The following is an 18,526-nucleotide window of genomic DNA, read 5'->3' as shown; positions in this document are numbered from 1 at the left end:
TATGTCTTTGATGTAAAAACAATCAAACCTAGGCTATTCTGCTATAAAGTGGATATGGATGTTTCTTATCCAACTGAATGCAGCAAATAATATTTTTGACCTTGTAGTCTCTTTTTTTTTTTTTTTTTTTTTTTTTTTTCCTTTTTCTTTTTGTTTTTACCATGGAGGCAGAATTTTAAGTCCATGCTAATGGCATTAGTGCTTTGAAAGGTGTTTATTTCTGCAATTCTTCATTGTTCCCACTAGTGGGCCAGAAGAGCCCTCAACCTGGACTGGTTACATGGGAAAGATGTTCATGGCTGCTACCAACTACCTCCCTTCCCAAGTATCAGATATGATGAACCAGGACAGAGCCTTTGCCACTGTGCGTTTGAATTTCTCTGGTCAGAAGAACATCTGCACTCTCTCTACGTATGTATAGCATTACCCTCTTTCTTCTCTAATTTACAGAGGTTGAAATTATAATAGACATTATAGTTAGGGACCTTATTCACTGAACAGTTCACTGAACTGAAATAACCTATCCTAGTAAGGATGATGTTCTAACTTTGCATATTGCCCTTTTAAGCATCCAAAGCAGATACATACTCATGCAGGAAGAATTAATAGCCCCCTTTTATGAGTTAATGTTGTACATACTTACAGTAAATTTTTTTGATGTAGCTATTGTGTCAGATGGGCTTCTTTGTGGAAGGAAAGAGATGTTAGTAATGACCCCAGAGTAGATTTTGATTCAACAAGTAGCTTATTTACATAACTCTTTCAAAACCAAATTTCATGTTTTCATTTGCTCTTAGTATTCAGAAGTTGCCAAGACTATTAGTGATATCATCTGATGGAAGACTTTACATCTATAATTTGGACCCTCAGGATGGAGGAGAATGTATCTTAATCAAGACCCACAGGTAAAAATTTTTTCTTTTCTTTCTTTATTTGTTATTTTTTAATAGCTTTTTATTTACAAGATATATGCATGGGTAATTTTTCAGCATTGACAATTGCAAAACCTTTTGTTCCAACTTTTCCCCTCCTTTCTCCTACCCCTTCCCCCAGATGGCAGGTTGACCAATACATGTTAAATATGTTAAAGTATAAGTTAAATACAATATATGTATTCATGTCCATACAGTTATTTTGCTGTACAAAAAGAATTGGACTTTGAAATAGTGTACAATTAGCCTGTGAAAGAAATAAAAAATGGAGGTGGACAAAAATAGAGGGATTGAGAATTCTATGTAGTGGTTCATAGTCATCTCCCAGAGTTCTTTCGCTGGGTATAAATGGTTCAGTTTATTACTGCTCTATTGGAATTGATTTGGTTCATCTCATAGTGGAAGAGGGCTCTGTCCATCAGAATTGATCCTCATCTAGTATTGTTGTTGAAGTATATAATGATCTTCTGGTCCTGCTCATTTCACTTAGTATCAATTCATGTAAGTTTCTCCAGGCCTTTCTGAAATCATCCTGCTGATTGTTTCTTATAGAATAATAATATTCCATAATATTCATATACCACAATTTATTCAGCCATTCTCTAATTGATGAGCATCCACTCAGTTTCCAGTTTCTACAAAGAGGGCTGCCACAAACATTCTTGCACATACAGGTCCCTTTCCCTTCTTTAAAATCTCTTTGGGATATAAGCCCAGTAGTAACACTGCTGGATCAAAGGGTAATGCAGTTTGATAACTTTTTGAGCATAGTTCCAAATTGCTGTCCAGAATGACTGGATGTACTCACAATTCCACCAACGTCTCATGTCCCAGTTTTCCCACATCCTCTCCAAAATTCTACATTATCTTTCCCTGTCATTCTAGCCAATCTGACAGGTGTATAGTGGTATCTCAAAGTTGTCTTAATTTTCATTTCTCTGATTAATAATGACTTGGAGCACCTTAAAAATATTTTCACAATGATAAAGACTTTCACAAGTGTTAGAACAGCTTCCTCTTTAAAGTGGATTCTAAGATCAGTGACACGCTTCAGGACTTTTGCTTTATTGTCATCAACAATTATAGATGTTTATTGAGTACCTGAATCTTTGTAAGACAGGGTTGGGTGGGTTTGAGTCCACATATCCTTTAGTTTTCATTTAACATTTTAGAAACTTCAAATGTTTAAACTTTGTTCATGTGCCACCTTGTAGATGAATCTAGGCTCTTGAGACTATGCCTGTGGAGTATAAGCACAAGCAAATCCTGAGCTGAAAAGGCTTCAAATAAAGTCTAGTAATAGACTGTCTACCATTCAAGGACTGGCCTGCCCAAATTCATAGGGTGTCGCCTCTACTCTGGACACAGGGACTCTCATAGACATTTTACTGAATTAGAGGGTGAGCTGAATCTTTAGACAAAGTATCCACATCAATGAAATCAGAGGTTGGAGTTTAATACTCATTCATAATGTCTCTTTTCCTGTTTAGTCCTTTTTTTAATGCTTAGTTTCTATAGCTAAGTTTAGTGTGATCTGTTCTTATACTGTAGATTGGAATGATTATAATTTATTTCTTTTGGTGTTTACCATATCTTGAACAGCAAATTTGCTTGCTTAGGTGCTAATTTTTAAGGCTTCCTTTAGCTATCTTTATATTGCTTCCTAAGTAATATAGCCTCAGTTCATGGTATCCAGAAGTGGATAAGTCTAGAGCCTGGTTCTTTCTTTGAAAACATTTTTGGTTTAAGTCATTCTTTTCTTTTTCCCTAAATTGGTGAATTTTAGCTTACTTGGCTCAGGAAAGACAGAAGAGAATAAGGAAAATGACCTCAAACCTTCATTACCTCAGTCTTACGCAGCAACAGTAGCCAGACCAGGCACCACGTCTTTGTCCTCAACAGTGCCAGGTGAGCAGAAATCAGACTGGTGGGGTTTGATTTATAACCGTTCACTTATTCCTCCCAAGGTGATGTTTACTAACATCTCCTTTTTCTCAGTTATTTTTTGCCCTACAAGTGATGCCCTTTGTTTAGTAAACACAAAATTCATGTTGTCTTGATTATTATCTTTAATCTTTTGACAAGTTGGCTAGTTTCGACTGGCATATTTGAACTTCATCGTTCATGCATCCATACAAATAGTGCAAATGAAAATACAAATGCAAGTAGTTGTATCATACTCTTCAATCTTCCCACATTTTCCTGTAGTTGTGTACAAAACCATCAATTAAATGAGGATATTTTGGTACTTTTCATTTCTCATTTCTTCTTCTGCCCTTCCAGGTTATTCCGAGGATGGTGGAGCACTTCGAGGAGAGGTTATCCCAGAACATGAGTTTGCAACGGGACCAGTGTGTCTTGATGATGAGAATGAGTTTCCTCCTGTGAGCATTAGGAGCCCCTAAATGAGTGCTTCAGACTACACAATAAGAAGACATTCTCCTCCAAGAGGGGAAGTCACTTTCCCATTCTGTTAACCTAGCCTATAAAAATTAATTCTCTCCACTAATATTCAAAAAGCCATAAGATAATTTTATATCATATGCTTAAGATCCTAAAGAATAGTAATTTTGACACAATTAGAATAGCAAGATACTAATTCAGGGAACTTTTGGACTAGCTTGGCCTAAATGAGATCAGAGGTCTAAAAAAACTTCTCTGGCATATACTTATTTTGTTGATCATAATTAGCAACTTAATATAACAAAACTGGATTTTCCTTAGATTTCTAAGGATGCTTTGGGGTGGGGATTGGGGGAGCTGTTTTTATCTTTGTGGAGATAATATTTTTCCAGTGATAGGCTACTTTTCAGGATGGAGGCCTACAATACAGAATTGATAACTGCTGTAACCTTGAAAAGCAATGTTATATCCAAGAGGATTGTCAGTTATAGTTTCATTGCCATGCTAACCCACATAAGTCTGAGTGTTTGTTTAGTGGAATCTTGTCCACATAGCTAAAAATGATAGAATTGAAACTAATGGTATTTATGGATATTTTCAATACTAACGTGTATTCAGTGTTTACAACCAAGATGAGCCTTTTAAAATGAAATCAGTGTATATGTTCATTTATAGTCTCATTTTTCTGGAATCATGCCAGATCTGTTGTTAAAAGTCTACTTCTGAATACAGTGGGTAGTTTTTCTATAGTCTCAATTATGGATTAATGTAGGAATAGACTAACAAGTCAAGCATAGCATGTCCTGTCCCCTTATTGATTTTGCATGGACTCAGTCTTCTTTATAACACACCTACTTAACAGCCTCTTCCTGGAAAGAGTAAGGACATTTTGTTTTGATTTTGGTAGATAATCTTGTGCCGTGGAAGTCAGAAGGGCAAAACGAAGCAGTCATGATGAGAAGCACACCTCAGAATTCAGCACATCCCTTTATCAGGTGGTTTTGGGAAAAAAAAAAAAAAAAAAAAAGACAAGGTGGAAGAATGGATTTCTATTTGTATGAGACAGACACAGGGTGGTGTGGGTGGAAGAAGTAACCCCAGGTGCTCCAGTTTTTAAAAATTACAGTATATTCTTAAATTCTTACATGTTTTCCTCAGCCCTGGTTTTTCACTGGGTGTGGTATACATTATATATACAATACTCGAAAAAAAATATCTTAAAACTACAGTGTAAATGCTAACTTAACCATATTGGTGTGTAATCAAAATTTTGTTTTAAAAAAGGCATCCTTTTAAAATTTGTGCTGTGTGCAAATGTATTTATGGGGAAAAAAATCCCATTAAATTGTATTTCTTTGTACAGTATATTATACACATACACACTCACACATACACATAGATTAATTTACCCAGACAAGTATTTTTGCAGTAACTGCTAGAGAAAAAAAAAAAAAAACATTTATTACCTTTTGAGGAAATCATTAATAAAATCATGACATTGCATTTATTAGTTGTTCATTTTTCCTTATGGGCTTGGGAAACAGGAAGAACTGTAGAAACCTTGAGACTACTATAGTTATTATCTTCTCAAAACCATAGAGAATTTGGAAATATGTTTTATATAATAAATATCATGTTGCTTGCCTTCTCAAGATGGGAGAGAGGTAAGAAGGAAGGAGAAAATTTGGAACTCAAAACTTTTTTAAATGACTTAAAAATTTTTAATGTAATTAAGAAACATTTAATAAAATAAAATATATTTTAAAAAATCAAAACCACAGAGACTCTTGACCATTAAAGGATCTGAATGCATACTTTTGACCTCATGCTTCAGCAATTATTCTGATTTTTTTTTTATCCCACTTGATATGAATCTAGTATAAATGAGCCATTGGAATTGGAGGGTTTATTCTAAATCTCTAGAGAGGCAAGTCCCTGCCTAGAACAATTATTTTCTTTGATTTGTTTATTTTAAATCTGATGTAGAAAAAGAAAAAGGACAGCATATGTAATATGCTAAATACTGGTTTTGAAACAAGATCCCAGATTTTGTGTTGAAAACCATAATGTTTAGAAAATTGAAAGTTCCAGAAAACGGAAATCTGGAAGCCCAAATGATTTCTTTTTCCTTCTTGTAATCCCCATGACTGCAACACTGATATTAATTATATGAGTTGGCATCGACAAGCTATCTTGAGTGTACTGCAACAGGGGATAACTAAAGGATCATGAGAATAATCTGCTACTGAAGTGTTATCACCAGAGATATCCTGAAGAATATCAACAAGCGCCTCTGTGATTTTAGGCAACATCTCCTGGTAGATAGCACTACTGCTATCTAAAGGTACACATTCTGCAGGGTCCTCTTGCAGATTGAAAATAAGAGGAAGTTTGTGATGCTGTTCGGGTCCAAGGCTTCCATCACAAGCTTTTGCCCCACCTAGAAAGAAAAGGAAGAAACATAATCCATTAATCATAGCCTAGTGTTGCAAGCACCAACATTCCAAAGATTGAAATGGTGTATAGGTTTTTTTAAAAAACTTCAAGTTTTTTAACAAACATTACCAGAGCTCACATGTGCAGGTGTATGCTATTCCTTCCCAGTAAATTCTTAGAAAGCTATAAATACCATTGTTTACTGTCAACCTGCAGCATCCTCTTGTAACTATCCTCTAATGGCAAATTCTTATTGAAGAGTGCAATTTTTATATATTTTGAGTGCAAGAAACATCAGAATAAGTATACATTTTTCAGTTGTAACTTCAAAGGACAAAGCTCTTTTTATGTATGTGTTTTGGTAGCAATGTGAAAATCAAACAAACAGGGACTAGTAAACCATACATAAAGATCCATGTGAACTGCATATTGAATTAGAAAACCACACATGTATTTATATATCTCCTATTTATTGATAAATCAGCACATTAAAATCTTATTAAAATCATTGGGTACATATTAGAGAGTGTTGCAGCCTGAAAGCCACATACCTCTGCTCACATCTAAGCATCAGCTTTTATGATGGAAAAGGCTCAAAGGCAAAGGTGGTTAGCTTTAATATCAAGCCAGAGGCTTCATACATCTTGAATAATTTAATATATCCGATGTGGGAGTATAATAGATATCTTACTTGTGTGAGTGTGAGGTTTTTGAGAAAATCATAATGAAGTTCTGGCATTAAAAGTTTTGACAGACCACTTGAGAGAAATACTAGAAATTTATTTTTGAATTTGCATCTGTATCCTCCAACATATTCAAGAAGTCATTTTTTATTATTTTTTATTAAAATTTCTTTAAAAGCTCAACAATAGCCCAAATTGGAAGATAGTTTATATATCAGACTGATTCAGCCCCTGTTTCCTAAATAGTTCCTCAAAACAAGTAATGACTGCACCAAAAAGCAGAATTCTGTGTGGTTTTTTAAATAGACTTTTAAGAGTCTATTTTTGATGCAAACTACTGTTAACTAAATTGCACTTTAAAAACATCTAGGTTTCTACCTAGCGTTCATTTATAATATAAGAGTAAAATGGAACAACTTTTTTAAGTGAAAGAAGACTTAAAGAGTGCAAGAAATAGCTCTGAACTTGAGATAGAGCAAAGTAGAAGGAACATATTGAACAATTGTGAGCACAGAGAACAAACATGGAGCCTATTAGTAGTCTGTGGTGAAAGGCAGCTGAGTGAGAGGCACAAGTGGCTTAGGGGAGCTGTGGAGGCATTCTTCTCACAGAACCCAAGTAAGAGTCAATTACAGCTTCAGAAAAATCAGGGCACTAATCATAGGGGATTACAACCTGTGGATATAAGTAGAAGGGGGCTGGGAAATGAAATGAATCCTAATAAATGAACTTTCTTTTGAAGGAAAAGCTGAGGAAGTTAGGCTAGCAAGAGGGAATCTTACCAGTGATGTAAAAGGCCTTATATTGCCCCAAACGAATTGTCTGTAAGGCACCATAACTTCCAGCTGCTCCACTGTTGGGATGAAATAGCACCTAAAAGAGGAAGCAATGACTTGTTTGCAGCAGACAGGATGCCATTGAAAAACGCTTTTCCACATTCCCCATACGCAGAAATAGATGTAATAAGGGCTAATGTGCTCATTGGAGCCTTTGAGCAGTTCCCTATACATTTCAGATATTTTTAAAACTTGTTTATAATATGTAAATTACAACTTTTAACCATCTATATAGATGTAGACTTCTCACCCAGAAAACAACAACAACAACAAAAAAAAGAACAGGTCAGGTTTGTGTTAAGGAATTCCTCTTTAGCACCTTTGTCACGGGTTGTGAACTGTTCACACAGGGACTTCTGATCAAGGAATCTTAAAAAAAACTTGGACTCAGCCTTAGCCCATTTTAGCTTAGAGTTATTCATCTTTGGCTAAGCCCTATGCTGTTTATGTTGAGGAAATATGTCCTTACCTGGTGTTTTTCATGTGTGAAAAAAAAAAAAAGAAGCAAGTAGAAACAGGAATTTCCCTGTTCTAAGGGAAGAATGAAGGATTTAGTAGGAAAAGTTTATAAATGATCCATGTATTTGGTAGGATGGTAGGTTTGGCTTCTGCATTAAAAAATTTGCCTGGAATGAATCATGACTATATATCCTTGGGATGGAGCTTATATTATTTAAAGTTTCCATTGGGCTCAAAAATTAGAAACATTTGTTGAAGTAGTAACTATCTGTTCCACTAGGTTTAGCAACAAAATATAGTTGATTGGGTAAATGACTACTTAGCTTAATGTATATTCCACACTTGTTACCTTTAGTGCTTCTAAGAGTCCCAGCTAACATTAATGTTATCTAACTCACTCCACCAAAATGAAAATAAGCTGAAAACTAAAATGCCTTCATTTATTTCTTCCTTGCAGAGAACCAGGATATTGGCCAAAGGAGACATTTCATTCTTCCTTCCTAAAAAGGAGAACCTGGCACTTCAGAAAAGTTAACAATCCCATTCTGGGTGTCTTAAGAGAAATGCACATTATGACTAAAAGAATGACAAGCATACACATGAACTTCGTATGAGGACACTTCCCTTCTAAGGATACCTGTCTCGAGTTAGAAATAACTTTATCCTCTCTGGGAGTGTGGAGAGGTATTCTTCAGCAAGTGCTTGCTCATATTAGTCTTTTGCTCTATTGTAAAAACTGTGAGGGGGAGTACAGTTTGTTTCAGTAAGTCACTTTGAAACTAGTCCTTGACTTTTAATCCCAAAGTAGTTGATCTCTCTTAATTATGTGTTCATTTATGTTTTGAAAAGGAATGAGGCAAATAGTCAATCTCCTCTCACATCCCATATCCCTATTCTACTCCTTGTCATTCTATGAATAGAAAAGTAATATTCAGAGACCTTAAAAAGAAGTGATCTTTGGCCAAAGGCAGCCTCCAAGAGGGCTGGGCTGGGCTGGGCTGGGAACCATCTTGGACAATTTGCAGTTTCTAACACAGCAAAACCAGGAAGTGGGGAGGTTGGCTTACATGCAGGTTGACATCCTGGTGTACCATCACCATGACATTGTAACTTTCAGTTTCAAAATGCAGGACACAAAGGCTGATACTGTCCAGAAACAAGGGAGGTAACAAGCCTACTTTGTTCTTGCTGATCAAATGAGTGTCTAAAGTATCATATTTAGTTTAAAGCACTATATTTATGAAGCATATTTGCAAATTAGGGAACAAGAAACCTCAAACCCATATCTAATGACAAACATCTGAAGAAACCAGAGATATATTTAATCTAAAAAAATAAAAATTTGTTGGAGAAAGGAAGGATGAAATTAATGTTTTCAGATATTTAAAGAATCAATATGAATAGATTTAGTCTGTAAGAATCCAGAGTGCAGAACTTACAGAACCATATTTTTGGCTTAAAGGCTGCAAGTTGGTATAGTGAGTAGAGCACAAATCTGAAGTCAAGAAAACCTGAGTTCTAATCCAGCCTCAGTCATTTATTTTACAATTTCTGTCATTCCTAGACTCCACAAATATAAAATGGGGATATTAGCACCCACCTTCTAGGGTTGTTGTGAGGATCAAATGAAAATATTTGTAAAATATTTAGCACAAAGCCTAGCACATAGTGTATGCTTAATGCTTATTTTCTTCCATCATTAAAAAGGAACTTAGAATTACAACTTAATTTATTGGAAAAGGCTGAATTGAAGGGTAATAAGTTCCCCATTGTTCTGCATTTAAGCACAGCTTAATTGTGACTACCTGTCACTGATAACTGTAGTAAGGATTACTCTACTGGGAGGAGATCTTTAAATCCCTTTCAATTCTGAGATTCTAAGAGTCTGTATAAAGGGCTGGAAGGCTCTCTCTACTTGCTTATCACCCTATAGTTATGTCCAAATAGGAACATACATACACACACAGGATTGTAAGACCAGAGACTGAAATCAATATCTTCTTGCAACTTATTCAAGTTTCAGGTCTCAGTGTTTCCTGTTCCAGCTCAATTCTAGTAGAGGCTATAACATTTTATTTGGTGCCAATTCTACCTGTGTAAACTTAAACATAAGGCTCCACTGGAGACTGGATGATATAAAGAAATGTGGAAAGAAGTACATCCCATCTTAAAACCTGGGACAAATAAAACCTTTTGCATCCTGATGTGTAGAGAAAGAGTAATGAATTTGAAAGTCAAGACTGAATTAAAATAAATTTCTTCTACTTATTACCTCTATGAATTTGGACAACTTTTCCTATGCAATTTCCTACTCTGTTGGATGAAGACACCTATCTGTAGCTACTATCTTAAAGTCTCTTCCAACTCTAAAATCCTATGTTGCTACAACCAGAAGTATTATATTTTAGAAGTAAGGATGTGGAAAGTTGACCATACAGTTTGTTGTTTAACATACTGAGATAATTTACCTCTCCAGGTCTAGGGATTTCATTTATAAAATAAAGCTTGGGTGCAGGAAGGTATTTTACAAGCCAAAGGGTGATACAATTGATAGATTGTGGAATCAGGAAGACTTCTCTTCCTGAATTCAAATCTGGTGTTAGACACTATCTGTGTGACCCTGGGCAAGATCCCTCACTCAGTTTTCCTCAGGTCCTCATCTGTAAAATGAGCTGGAAAAGGAAATGGCAAACTAACCCAGTATCTTTGCCAAGAAAACACCACATGGGGTCATGAATTCAGCAAAAGTGAAATAACTAAATAACAAAAGGTCACCAAGATAGCTTCTTTGGTTTCTTTAACTAAGAAGTTGGTCACAGGTTTTTGTTGTTGTTGTTGTTGTTTTTTAATAAATACAAATATCAGTCAGCTTCCCCTCTCCTTTTTCTTTTGGTGAAAGGAAACTTTGTGGAAATAACTAGGTAATGATAATAGTAACCATACTACTACTACCACTACTACTGTAATAGCATTTATATAATGTTTTAAGATTTACAAAGCATTTTACATATATTACTTTATTTGATCCTTACAACAACCCTGTGAAGAAAATGTTATTATCTCAATTTTACAGATGAAGAAACTGAGGCAAAGAGGAAATAAGTGACTTGTTCAGGATCAAAGAGTTAACTGTATAAGGAAGGATTCACACTTGAGTTTTCCTGATTTTAGTCAATCTCTTTATCCATTTATAACATCTAGCTGCCAGCATCATGGACATTTCCTGCTTGTTTTACTCACCTCAGTCATTATTTTGAGAATTCACTGAAAGACTAATCACTCACTCGATACTTAGTTTCAGGCAGATCAAAAGGGATCAGTCCCTAGATTCAAACATTCATTGCTTCAGGAGGCAGACAGTACAAATGATTAATCACACAGTTTGTATGGAGTCCTGCCTTAGGTATGGAGAATGTCAGAAAACTAGAAGGTACATCAGTATGATTAGAAAGCAGGGAGAATTAACAAAACAGAACTCTAGTTTTAGAAGGGACCTCAGAAATGATCTAATCCAGAGAACCTGAACAAGAGACTTTCAAACAGACTTTAAAAGGGGTCATCCAGAATTACTAGATGGAGCAGTGGATGGAGGACTGGCCCGGAGTGAGGAGGACCCGAAGTCAAATCTGGCATCAGACCCTTACTAGCTGTGCAACTCTGGGCAATTCACCTAATCCTGATTGCCTCCAAAAAGAAAAGTCTTTTTTTTTTTTTTTTTTTTGGAAGATCTCTGGTGAGACAGCAGCCAGTCACCCAGATAGAGTCCATTTCATTTTTGGAGAGCTCTAATCATTAGAAAATTTTCCTTACATCAAGTCTATCCCTGCAACTTCCAGCCACCACCCCCTACTTTTATTCTGGAGCATCACACAGAACAAATCTAATTCTTCCTCCTGACAATAGCCATTAAAATACTTGAAAATAATGATCATTGATCTCCAGATCCAAAATGAAAAGTCACAGAATAAATCAAGAAACAAGAAGCTTGAAATGATTCATGTATAACCCAAGTTGAAGTAAATCAACATATGGAATTGTTCAGAATTTTACAGTATCATTTATTTCACAAAAGAATTCACTTCAGGATCCTAAAATTGTGTATACCCTTAATATATTCAAAATAGAATTCAGTTTCTATAAATATTTTTTGGATACCTACCTATTGCATAAAGTGAAGCATCTCTGTAGAGTAAAAGCTGAAGACCAATATATTTTAGGAATGCATAGCATACTATGTGGTGACCCTGTTAGCACCCTGAGTGTCTTAGAATCAGCCAGAGTCAGGATAAGCAAAAGTCTTTATTCTTGATCTTTAGCAGCAGAAGTGAAGAGAGTGGACGCATAGGATCTCTGTGACCTCACTTCATCTCTCACAGAAGTGACCCTGGCCAGTCTCCCTGCACCTCCTAGTCCCTCCCACAATCCTCTGTATACACCAAATGATTGGGCCAGCACAGGATAGTGGGAAGGGCCATTTTCCAAGCATATTCTTATAGAATATTGTCCAATCAGTAATTAGCCTCAAGTACCTGATTGTCTGACCTCAGTGCATTGACTCAAGAGTTTCCCTTTACAATACCAGTCATAGGAGGGTGATATATATATCTGCGCTCGTGCGTGTGCACACACATACACACACACACACACACACACACACACACACAAAACGAGTGAATAGACAGACTCAGCAACAGACTATTTTACTCACCCTATGCCCAGTTTGCGAGTGTCCAAAGAGAACATCTGATACATCCAGACCATCAAAATGTCGTCTTGGGGGCAGGCTCACTTTAGCCAAAGATACTATAGTTGGAAAGATGTCAAGCACACTGTAAGGAAACAGATGTTGGACAAGTCACCTTGACATAATCTACTTTTTTGACTAGGATTTGCAACAAATCAGAAGGCAAAAACAAAGTTTTATGATAATCTCAATTGACATGGTTTTCTTTTCTTCTTGTATTTCTGTCATTCATAGGATTTAAACATGATCTCTAATTTCTAATGTTGCATCCCCAACTGCCTTTCAGATAAAATGAATGAAATATTAGACATCTTAAATTCAAAATGTACACAACTGAAAACATTCTTTTTAGTTAAAAATTCTTTTTAACTAAACTCTCACCTACCAACTTCCTTATTACCATCAAGGGCAATACCATTCTCAAGTCCCTCAGGCTAACAACTTGGTTGTCTTCCTCAAGTCCTTACTGCTTTTTCCCCAATCCAATTTGTTGCCAAGGCCTATTGATTTACTTTTGCACCCTTAAATTATGCACCTTTATCTCCTCTGGCACTGCCATCACTCTAGTGCAGGTTTTCATCACATGCTTGGATTATGGCAATAGCCTGTTGTTGGGTCTTCCTTCCTCAAATCTCCCTCCACTCCAATCCATCCTTCATTCAGTCACAAAAATGATGCTCCTGATCTTCAAGTCCGACTACATCACCACCACTACTCAAGAAGTTCCAGAGGCTCCTCATTGCCTCCACAATAAAGTATAAGAACTCCCAGCTCAAAGATCACTGCAGAGAGTGACTGCAGCCATGAAATTAAAAAAAAAAAATACTTGTTTCTTTTTTAAAGTTTTTTATTGACAAAATATATGCATGGGTAATATTGAAACATTGACTCTTGCAAAAGCTTCTGTTCCAACTTTTCCCCTCCTTCCCTCCCTTAGATGGCAGGTAGTCCCATACATGTTAAATATATTAAAGCAATACTTGTTTCTTAGGAAAAAATCTATGGCAAATCTAGACAGCCTACTAAAAGGAAGAGATATCACCTTGTCAACAAAGGTCTATATAGTTAAAGGTAGGTTTTAAACGCTATGGAGCAAAATATAGCTAGAAGAGTTGGCCTATAAAAAAAGCTGAAAGTTACAGAGTCAACGCTTTCAAATTTAATGGCTGAAGGTATATTATTGTGACGGAATACTACTATGCTATAAGAAATATGAGCTCAAGGATCTTAGAAAAATATGGAAAGGAATTGTGGTGCTAAAGGTTTTTGAGAGTCTCTTAGCAAAGAAAATCAGTCATTATTTAAAGAAATTAATGAAGATTACTCTTTGAAAGGACAAATACCAAAGCCAAAGTTTAAATACCTTGGCCATATAATGAGAATAAAAGACTCATTGAAAAGATTCTGAGGTTGGGGAAAATTGAAGGCAAAAGCAGGAGAGTATGGTAGAGGATGAAATGGATAGTTTCATAGAAGCAGCAAACATTAAGTTTGGACAGATTCTTCAAGACAGTGAAAAAAAAAAAAAAAGGTGGTCTATTTTTTGGTCCATGGGGTCTTGAAGAGTCATGCCTACTAGCAAAAATTTCCCTTAAATTTAACAAATAAGCTTGCCCAATCTAGGAAAAAGTCATTCTCCTAGAAAGATTAATACATCTGTGTGCTGTAGAGGTGGGAGTTGTATGATGACCATGTCTATTATATTTATTTGGAATTCACATTCAAATGGATTTGCATTTTCTGAGCACATCCAGAGGCCCTGGAATATAGTGAATGGCAGCAAGAAATGTTTTAAATTTGCAATTCTTTTTTTGCTTTCACAATTTTTTAATAATAGTCTATTATTATATTATACTATTATGTATTCAAAATACATGCAAAGATAGGTTTTGACATTTACCCTTGCAAAAACTTGTGTTCGAAATTTTTCTCCCTCCCTTATCCCCATCCACTCCCCTAGATGGCAAGCAATCCAATATATGTTAAACATGTACAATTCTTTTTAACATATTTCCACATTTATCATCCTGCACAAGAAAAATTAGATCAAAAAGTAAAAATAAAATCAGAAAGAAAAAAGCAAGCAAAAAACAAACAGGTGAAAATATTATGTTGTGATCCACATTCAGTCCCCATAGTCCTCTCTCTGGATACAGATAGCTCTCTCCATCACAAGTCTATTAGAATCACCTCACTTTTGAAAAGAGCTATGTTCATCAGAACTGATCTTCTCATAATCTTCTTGTTGCTATGTACAGTGATCTCCTGGTTCTGCTCACTTCACTTAGCATCAGTTCGTGTAAGTCTCTCCAGACCTTTCTGAAATTATCTTGCTGATTGTTTCTTATAGAACAATAATATTCCATAGCATTCATATGTCATAATTTAATCAGCTATTCCCCAACTGATGGGCATCCACTCAGTTTCCAGTTTCTTGCCACTACAAAAAGGACTGCTACAAACATATGTGGATCCTTTTCCCTTTTCTGTGATCTCTGGGATATAGATTCACTATAGACACTGCTGGATTAAAGGGCATACACAGTTTGATAGCCCTTTGGGCATAATTCCAAATTGCTCTCCAGAACGGTTAGATCAGTTCAAAACTCCACCAACAATATATTGGTGTCCCAGTTTTCCCACATCTCCAATATTCATCATCTTTTCCTATCATCTTAGCCAATCTGAGAGGTGTGTAGTGATAGCTCAGAATTGTCTTAATTTGCATTTCTCTTATCAACAGTGATTTAGAGAATTTTTCCATATGACTAGCAATGATTTTAATTACTTCATCTGAAACTTGTCTGTTCCTATCATTTGACCATTTATAAATTGGAGAATGGCTTGTATTCTTATAAATTTGAGTCAATTCCCTATTTATTTTATCGAACAAGTCTTTATCAGAATCCTTGGATGTAAAATTTCCCCCAGTTTTCTGCTTTAATTTGTAATTCTGAACTTCGATATTCTATCATGAAATTTCTAACTAATTGGGTTAATTTGTTACTTCTCCTTTAATCATAACAGAATCCAAATCTTGTATGTCTTTGTAATCCATGGCATTTATTAGCTGATTTCACTTGATTTTTATAAATTAAAAAGCCCTGATGGCTTTCTGAACTTGATAGGCAAATATTTATTCAAAGTGTTTTGCAAATTAGACAAATTAGGGTTCAGGCAGTTTTATTAAAAGGCGGTAAAAGGTGAGAGGTTTTTTCCTACTAAGACCTACTCAGAACTGATTTAATTCAATTCAGTTCAACAAATATTTCTTTTTTTTATTATAGCTTTTTATTTACAAGATATATGCCGGGGTAATTTTTCAGCATTGACAATTGCAAAACCTTTTATTCCAATTTTTCCTCTCCTTCCTCTCACCCTCTCCCCCAGATGGCAGGTTGAACAATACATGTTAAATATGTTCAAGAATATGTTAAATACAATATATGTATATATGTCTATACAGTGATTTTGCTGCACAAAAAGAATCGGACTTTGAAATAGTGTACAATTAACCTGTGAAGGAAATCAAAAATGCAGGTGGACAAAAACAAAGGATTTGGGAATTCTATGTAGTGGTTCACACTCATTTCCCATAGTTCTTTCGCTGGGTGTATCTGGTTCTCTTCATTATTGAACAAATGGAACTGATTTGGTTTATCTCATTGTTGAAGGGAGCCACTTCCATCAGAATTGATCCTCAAATACTATTGTTGATGAAGTGTATAATGATCTCCTAGTTCTGCTCATTTCACTCAGCATCAGTTCATGTAAGTTTCTCTAGGCCTTTCTGAAATCATCCTGTTGGTCATTTCTTACAGAAAAATAATATTCTATTAACATTCATATACCACAATTTATTCAGCCATTCTCCAATTGATGGGCATCCACTCATTTTCCAGTTTCTAGCCACTACGAAAAGGGCTGCCACAAACATTTTGGCACATACAGGTCCCTTTCCCTTCTTTAAGATGTCTTTGGGATATAATCCCAGTAGTAACACTGCTGGATCAAGGGGATTCACGGTGTGATAACTTTTTGAGCATATCAACAAATATTTCTGAATGCAACAGATGATATAGACAAGACATAGTACTAGATTCTGAACTTGGACCCTTTACTTTTTTAAAATTGGATAAATTTGATGGAATAAGGCATAAAAAATACAGCCTAATGTGAACGTGTGAACTAAAAAAAACTGGAAGTAAAGGTAGTACAAGAAAGGCTGTACAAATTGTGATATACAGATGTAAATAAATATTGTGCCAAAAGAAAAAAAAAATCAATACAGAAACTAAGGAAATTTGCAAAGAATTGTAAGAATTGATGCAGAACCAAATAAGCACAATCCAGAGAACAAATACATAATTACTGCAATAATGGGGATATGAGTCCTCTTGTCTTTGTCCCTGTTCCAGTCCTATGAGTTTCCATCTTGGTTGAACTTGACATTCTTTATGAGGAAAATTCCAGGACTCTCAAGTGACTTGATTCATTTCAGATCTTTCTAGTAAGAATATCCTTTCTTAAACTGCATACCTTTATTAATTGGCCTCTCTGTGTATCGCTGCTATTTTTTAAATTACATGTCTCTGCATGATGGTATACTTAGAGAACCCCAAAGACTCTGCTAAAAAGCTACTAGAAATAATTCAAAATTTCAGCAAAGTGGCAGGATACAAAATAAATCCACATAAATCCTCGGCATTTTTATATATCACTAACAAAATGCAACAGCAAGAGATACAAAGAGAAATTCCATTCCAAACAAATGTTGATAGTATAAAATATTTGGGAATCCATCTACCAAAGAAAAGTCAGGAATTATATGAGAAAAATTACAAAACACTTGCCACAAAAATAAAATCAGATTTAAATAATTGGAAAGACATTCAGTGCTCTTGGATAGGCCGAGCGAATATAATAAAGATGACAATACTCCCCAAACTAATCTATTTATTTAGTGCTATACCAATCAGACTCCCAAGAAACTATTTTAATGACCTAGAAAAAATAACAACAAAATTCATATGGAAGAATAAAAGGTCAAGAATTGCAAGGGAACTAATGAAAAAAAACTCAGAGGAAGGTGGTCTAAGTGTACCTGATCTAAAGCTATATTATATAGCAGCAGTCACCAAAACCATTTGGTATTGGCTAAGAAATAGACCGGTAGATCAGTGGAACAGATTAGATACAAAGGACAAAAAAGGGTACATCTATAGCAATCTAATCTTTGACAAACCCAAAGATTCCAACATTAGGGATAAAAATTCATTATTCGGAAAAAACTGTTGGGAAAACTGGAAATTAATATGGCAGAAATTAGATATGGATCCACACTTAACACCATATACCAAGATAAGATCAAAATGGGTCCATGATTTAGGCATAAAGAGGGAGATAATAAATAGATTAGAGGAACAGAGGATAATCTACCTCTCAGACTTGTGGAGGAGGAAGGAATTTATGACCAGAGGAGAACTAGAGATCATTATTGATCACAAAATAGAAGATTTTGATTACATCAAACTAAAAAGTTTCTGTACAAATAATACTAATGCAAACAAGATTAGAAGGGAAGTAACAAATTGGGAAAATATTTTTAAAAACAAAGGTTCTGACAAAGGTCTCATTTCCAAAATATATAGAGAACTGACCATAATTTATAAGAAACCAAACCATTCTCCAATTGATAAATGGTCAAAGGATATGAACAGACAATTCTCAGAGGAAGAAATTGAAACTATATCCACTCACATGAAAGAGTGTTCCAAATCACTACTGATCAGAGAAATGCAAATTGGGACCACTCTGAGATACCACTACACACCTGTCAGATTGGCTAAGATGACAGGAACAAATAATGACAAATGTTGGAGGGGATGTGGGGAAATTGGGACACTAATACATTGCTGGTGGAGTTGTGAAAGAATCCAGCCATTCTGGAGAGCAATCTGGAATTATGCCCAAAAAGTTATCAAACTGTGCATACCCTTTGACCCAGCAGCGCTACTACTGGGATTATATCCC

At 35.4% G+C, this 18,526-nt stretch overlaps 2 protein-coding genes across 12 annotated transcripts in view; one reads left to right on the top strand and one right to left on the bottom strand.

The window, feature by feature from the left end:
* The window catches only part of WIPI1 (WD repeat domain, phosphoinositide interacting 1), a 56,448-nt gene extending 47,341 nt beyond the window's left edge, over positions 1–9,107 (top strand). For 2 of the 3 annotated variants that reach the window (XM_074260603.1, XM_074260605.1), the window contains exons 9-13: positions 247–411; positions 798–905; positions 2,719–2,840; positions 3,216–3,316; positions 4,243–4,838. In XM_074260603.1, the coding sequence (XP_074116704.1) occupies positions 247–411; positions 798–905; positions 2,719–2,840; positions 3,216–3,316; positions 4,243–4,290 (544 nt within the window). In that variant the 3' untranslated portion in view covers positions 4,291–4,838. Of the gene's footprint in view, positions 1–246; positions 412–797; positions 906–2,718; positions 2,841–3,215; positions 3,317–4,242; positions 4,839–8,206 lie in introns of those variants that run through there. The other variant, XM_074260604.1, reaches the window with a different exon arrangement.
* ARSG (arylsulfatase G) overlaps positions 4,794–18,526 on the bottom strand; it is a 203,685-nt gene continuing 189,952 nt past the window's right edge. For all 9 annotated transcript variants that reach the window (XM_074260599.1, XM_074260594.1, XM_074260593.1 and 6 more), the window contains 3 exons: positions 12,458–12,578; positions 7,237–7,327; positions 4,794–5,775 (listed from right to left, as the gene is read on the bottom strand). In XM_074260599.1, coding sequence (XP_074116700.1) covers positions 5,501–5,775; positions 7,237–7,327; positions 12,458–12,578 — 487 coding nt within the window. In that variant the 3' untranslated portion in view covers positions 4,794–5,500. The remainder of the gene's footprint in view (positions 5,776–7,236; positions 7,328–12,457; positions 12,579–18,526) is intronic.

This window comes from Sminthopsis crassicaudata, chromosome 4 (assembly GCF_048593235.1).
Source record: "Sminthopsis crassicaudata isolate SCR6 chromosome 4, ASM4859323v1, whole genome shotgun sequence".
NCBI classification, from domain to species: domain Eukaryota; kingdom Metazoa; phylum Chordata; class Mammalia; order Dasyuromorphia; family Dasyuridae; genus Sminthopsis; species Sminthopsis crassicaudata.
This window is presented reverse-complemented; position numbering and strand designations above follow the sequence as displayed.